This window comes from Chenopodium album, chromosome 1 (assembly GCF_948465745.1).
Source record: "Chenopodium album chromosome 1, dcCheAlbu1.1, whole genome shotgun sequence".
NCBI classification, from domain to species: Eukaryota; Viridiplantae; Streptophyta; class Magnoliopsida; order Caryophyllales; family Amaranthaceae; genus Chenopodium; species Chenopodium album.
Genome location: NC_137834.1, coordinates 87612285 through 87618284, shown reverse-complemented (window position 1 = coordinate 87618284; position 6000 = coordinate 87612285). Strand labels below are relative to the sequence as shown.

Here is a 6000-nt window from a genome sequence, read left to right as displayed (position 1 = left end):
TCAGCCAAAATGGCCTTCAAGGACTTGCCAGTTGCCACCCCTCAACTGCAGGGTGGTGTCTGGCCTGCTTCTATGCTCGTTTCTGCCTCCTGGTGGATCAGACCTCCTAGCACGAGCGTGCTTCTGTTCTGTTTTTGAAGCCAAAGCCTTGCCTTTACTTGACTTATCTTATTATCTATCTTGCCTTGAACCATGTCCACCAAACTATACATATACATAGAATTAAACATATCGCATATATTATGCTTTTATGTGAATTTCTCGTTGCAATACTAAAGATGTTCAGGATAGTGCAGTAGAGTTCTCTTGCAATAATACTTCTGTGTGCCTTGGTGTCGTTTGACTGAGGATTATCAGTGAATTCAGTCGGCATGTTTTTAGTCTTCAGTCTAAACTTATCAGAGGGTTTCAACTGTTCTGGCATCCGTTTTAGACTGGTGCAACCGGATATTGTCAACTTCTTGAGTTTTTTCATCGACTCCTTTGACACCTCCCATTCCTTCAACTTTGGCAAATCAAACAGTTTCAGATTTTCAAGATCCGGAAATGAATTTTCCGTTACTTTCCATTCCTTTCCTATAAAGGAATCCTTCGCTAATCTTAGGAACTTTAAGTGCTTAAGCTCCCCTAAAGCCTTCATACTCTCTGATTCTTGAAGTTGAGTGTAATACAGCTCTAATTTGTTGAGTGTAGAAGGAAATTTAAGGGGTTTTAAGGCCGCGTCTGCTGCTTTTCCTATCAGTCTCACTTTAATCAATTTAGTGTTATTAATTGAGTGCAATGCTTCAAGATTCTCGCAAGGAAAACCATACCAATTCAAAGCCAATGAATAAAGATTCGAATCCTCTTTCTGTATCAGGCTGCAATCTAATACCGACTTCATTTGTTCAGCGCTTGATATCCCTTGTATGTACAACTTGTTAATATTGGTGCTCAATTTTGCCATCTCTTTGATCATCCAATTTCCACCTCTTACACCCCACAACGTTTGTAGATCCTTCATCATATGCAACTTCAAGCTCTCCTGCGTGTTATTAGTCATTTCATTCGGCAGATACAAGTGCCTTAGCTTCCTCAACCTATACAACACATTAGGCAATCTTATGCCACAACTATCAACAGAAACATCCCTATAGTCTAAAGTCAATAAATTGTGCAACTTGCCAATGGTCCTAGGTAGTTCTCTTATGTTTGTTGAGCGTATTCTTAAATATCGCAGATGAAATAAGTTGCCTATTTCTTTTGGCATCACACCATCGGAGGTTATGATTCCATTGATGTCTAACACTCTTAGCAATTTAAACTTCTCAAACACGAGCGCTAAGTTCAATATTATTGCCTTCTGCTTCCGTTTACTACCACGCTTTTCAGCTCCTTCGTAATCATGTAGAAAGAGAGATCTGAGATGTGAATTCTCCAGCGGAAGAGCTGAGCACTTGCTGCGCAGAAAATGCATATGAGTATTTACTACGTGTATATAATAATATATGCACTAGTTTGACCTTAAATATGTGTAATTGAACATTAGTAAAAAAAAAACAAATGATATGATAAATTTTTTAAATATTAATAACTGTTTGAATAACTAAAAAAAATATAAAGCATGTCAATTATTTTTGGGCGTAGGGAGTATCAATAAGTTAATGCTATGGAATATCATTTACCCTCTATAATCCCATCATGGCACATCTCTATTATCCAATCAATAGTACTACATATTTAATTTGATACGTTAATGTCAACAAACAATTTTATTATGCTATCGTTGTTCAAATTGTCAGGCTTTATTTATTATTTGCAATTTCTACGAAATTTTCTGTGTCGTTAACGCAAGATGCGGAGAATTTCACATGTATATAATTTTCTACCGTTATCTTAAGTATATCATAGTATTATACTACATATAATACTAATTAATCGTTACAAATGTCACAAATGTATTTAAAATTTTAAAACATTAAGAAGCCGAATTATGTTGAGAACTTCACTTTATTTTTCTTAGCTTAATAATAACTTTGTCTCGTACAAATGGTTCATTGGTTCCTAATTACTTAATTATATGTAGAGCCTTAAACAAGGCTACATATTCAATCTTCAAATATAAAAAGAAAAATTATATTTTACGTGTGAGTTGTATTACATAGAGGTTTGATTTGTCAATTTGTGCAATATGATCAAAAGACCTTATTAATTTAGGGATTTGTCGGATCGGATTTCTTATTCTCCCTCCCCCCCAACTCCGATCCAAAAGTGCCTGACACATTAAGCTAAACTAGAGCTAGAGGATAAAAAAAAAAACTAGAGCTAAGTAAAAATTGAATTAGAATTAGAATTATTCAAAGCTAGAGGATCAAATTGAATTAGAATTATTTAAAGCTTAGTAAAAATCATACCTAAGATTGATAGCAGCTCGACGTGAATTGATGTTTGTTATTTGATCAGACTCAGAAGAACATACAGTGAGAAAGTCTATCTCCTGGGCTTCCTTGATACAAATATCCCTCATTATATCATGAACTCGCAAAGTCTTGTCTTTCCCAGTACAATTCCTGCCAACAACTTGAACCATTGTATGGTTAATTAGCTGCTGCAGGAGATCTATTGCTGATTTATCTTCAGATTTAATAATATCATCATTCTTAACCTTGTATTGTTTTTGTTCAAACCCCTCAGCGATCCACATCCTGATCAACGTTCCGGCCTTGATCAAGAAATCTTCCGGGAAGAGGCCGAAATAGAGAAAGCACGGTTTCAAGTAATAATCCAGATCACGGTAGCTTAAGGCCAATATGTCGTTGACAGGAAGGTATAAATCATTTGGACCTTCTTTGCTTACTAACAGCGAAAACACCCTTTCCCAACCTTGGATCGAGTCCTTTGTCTTAAGGAGCTTACCTAAGGCCTTTATGGCTAACGGTAGACCTCCACACTTGCTTAACATCTCGGTTGCTAAACCGCTGTACTCTTGTGCCAACTCTTTACCATTATCACTAGTAGATACCTTTTTAAATAGATCCCACCCGTGATCTTTATTAAGGAGTTGTACCTCATGGAAATAGCACTGTATCTCATCTATCTTATTGAAGCTGGTGTTGGGCTCACGCTGGGGTTGGTTTCGACTAGTGATCACAATCTTGGATATATTATAATCATTCGAACAGATATCCCAGACAGTCTGTTGATGATTTGCATGATCCTCGTGTTTTATTAACTTGGGAATCAGTTTCCGGAGGGATTCCCAATCCCATACATCGTCCAACACAACCAGGCATTTCTTCATTCCCGAACAACTTCGGACTAGATGTGAATCATATTCAGGCTCGTCTTTTGGATGCTGGCACTTCAACCTGAGCTTATTCATGTGGTGTATTTTATTCGATATGATTGAAACCACCTTGGAGACGGTCCATCTCTGAGGAAGAGTAACCCAGACTTGATACTTGAAATGCTTGTTGACCCTTGGGTGGTTGTAAATGTTCCTCGCAAGAGTTGATTTCCCAGCACCCCCCATGCCTACAATAGCAAGCGCATCAAGAGGGGATTTTCCTTTCGGAGCTGTTAACATATTCACCAGACTTTCTACATCCTTCTCTATGCCAACCACAATTTCATCGTCGGCTTGGTGATGCCCCTTGTTAGACTGCTTTGAGCCACCGGCCTTTGATGACTCCGTCGTGTACTCCTCTCCTGTCTCTTCCTCTGCTCTCATTTCATCTTCATCCGAATCTGTGCTCTCATCGGCCTTGTTGTACCCTTCAAACTCTTCTTCTTCTTCTTCTGATGAATCCGCAGTCTGCCCTTGTTTATCTTTGTCAGATTCCGCGGTCTGCCCTTGTTTTTCTTTCTCCGAGTCTCCATCAAACCCCTTTTCTTTCTGTCCCTCCATCTCCACCGACACCTTCTCCATCTCCTTACACATCCTGCTCAACTGTTTCGAGGCTTGGCGGGTTCTGTACATCTTGAGTAGGCTTAGCTTGCTGAAAGATTTTGCATCAGAGATGTAAGTATCAACCGCATCCTCAGCATCGTAAGATAATTTTCTTAGGATTGGTAACCATAACAGAAATTTCTCCTTAGTGACTACTTCCTTGTTCTTACATATTTCAGACAGGATTGTCGCGATTTTCTCTAGCTTCTCTTGCACGGCCTTAGCTTCGTTATACACATCAACTAAATCCGCTTCCATCAAACTTTTGATGTGTTCTGCAGCAAACGAAACCACTGATTCTGCCATTGAATTTTGGACTCTCCTTAATTTCACTTTATTAGATTTGTTTTTACTTAATTATATTCATTTATTACTCCCTGCATAACTATATGGCCGGAAGAGATAGACTCCGCCAAAAGAATTGATTCAATATTTTTATAATTTTTTTTATAATTTTATTTTAATGTAGTAATTTGACCTGCACATAATTTTGAGTCTTTCTTATGTGTTGCAGTTTTTATGTTTTTAATATTTTTTTTACAAGTTACATCATTTAATACTCGTATTACGTCTAGCTTAGGATGTCAAAAACAGACCAGACCCACCTAACTGGGAAAAAAATTTCAACTAAAATGATCACAATAATTTAGAATCAATTAAGTTTAAAATAAGGCCCTGTTCTATTCACCTTAAATAAATAATATTAAGTAAAAATAATTTCAGTTCAGTAAAAATAAGTTCAGTTCAGTAAAAATAATATCAGTTCAGTAAAAATAAGTTCAGTTCAGTAAAATTCAGTTTTCTTAAAGAAGAATTATAATAGAAAATCAGTAAAAATAATTTCAGTCCAGCAAAAATAATTTAAGTTCAGTAAAATTAATTTAAGTTCAGTAAAAATAATTTAAGTTCAGCAAAAATAATTTCAGTTCAGCAAAATTAAAGTGAAGAGAACAGGGTCTAAGTCTAATCCGTGCTGAATTTACTAAACCTGACTTGCATATTCGAATTGATAACCCAGATTTACGTCTCACACTCCCACTACTCTCGTGATCTCATATGTTGTATACTTGTAATCAGTATTCACTATAACTTTCTTTTATGGAGTATTATTTATATCCTAAAACATTTCCTTATTTTTCAATAGAAGGTTGTTACTTCCCCTATATCTTTATTATTATTATTATTATTATTATTATTATTATGAAAATATTGTGTGGATATCCATTATCCTCTTTGTATGCTTCCAGAATATTCTAGATCTAGGGTTTATTTTATCTAAGCAAACCCTACTTATAATATTCTATGTATATATATACCCCTATCAAAGTGTGTTGTTCAAGTAATTAAACATGACATTGTGAGAAACTATACATAATCAACGTTTTATTATGCCCATAAATATAAGAGGTTTTGTTTTTTTTTTTTAAGATGAATGTAATTGGGCATGAGGAACATGATAAGTGTTCTATAAGTATCATTTTATATAAGCATGTTTTTGCTAAAAGGAACATGTTACTTGATACATGACATTGCCAAAAGAATTTATGGCTTAAAAGTTGCAAGGATTTTAAAGGTTGTTGGATTGATTCATTCCATACCCCCATATGCAAGGATTAGGGGGAGATTGTATGTAACTCTTGCATATAAATAATAAAATATATTGATTGTCAGTTTGATACATACAATAACTTAAATATCAACGATTTATTTAATAAAAGTGACCACATGTTCATTAAATATTTTGAAATGATACCATCCTGAAGATGGATATAAACAAATGACATTTATCATATACTAGTTGTAAATGCTCTAATGTCCTAAGAGTACAACATCAATTGTTGATTAATCTATAGCGTGCTTGAAGCGTGATAAATTAATTGGTTCTAAAGATAATTAAGTATTTTTGAAAAGGAAAGGAGTCACTATTGACAAGTTTATAATTTAAACTCCAGTAGAATATGAGTAATTATTGGATAAAATATTAATTGATTGTCTTGCCAATTGTATAAAGAAACACATGTTGGTGTTCTAAAATCACATGACATTCATGGCCATGCATATAGTAAGTTTAA

The 6000-nt window shown here is 35.0% G+C and overlaps 1 protein-coding gene across 1 annotated transcript; it reads right to left on the bottom strand.

Moving 5' to 3' along the window:
* Positions 1-1456, bottom strand: LOC145638338 (disease resistance protein RPP8-like). Its single transcript, XM_081689310.1, has 2 exons — positions 319-1456; positions 1-128 (listed from the first exon to the last, which is right to left on the bottom strand). Exons 1-2 carry the CDS (start codon positions 1454-1456, stop codon positions 1-3), a joined length of 1266 nt encoding a protein of 421 aa, XP_081545436.1.
* Positions 1457-6000: the final 4544 nt, after the last annotated feature.

What these genes read in the sequence shown, in the direction of transcription:
- LOC145638338 (XM_081689310.1), bottom strand. Translation starts at nt 1,456, where the DNA reads ATGCATTTTCTGCGCAGCAAGTGCTCAGCTCTTCCGCTGGAGAATTCA. An exon ending in CGACACCAAGGCACACAGAA is followed by an intron (nt 129 to 318) that starts GTATTATTGCAA and finishes CTTCAAAAACAG; the next exon opens with AACAGAAGCACGCTCGTGCT.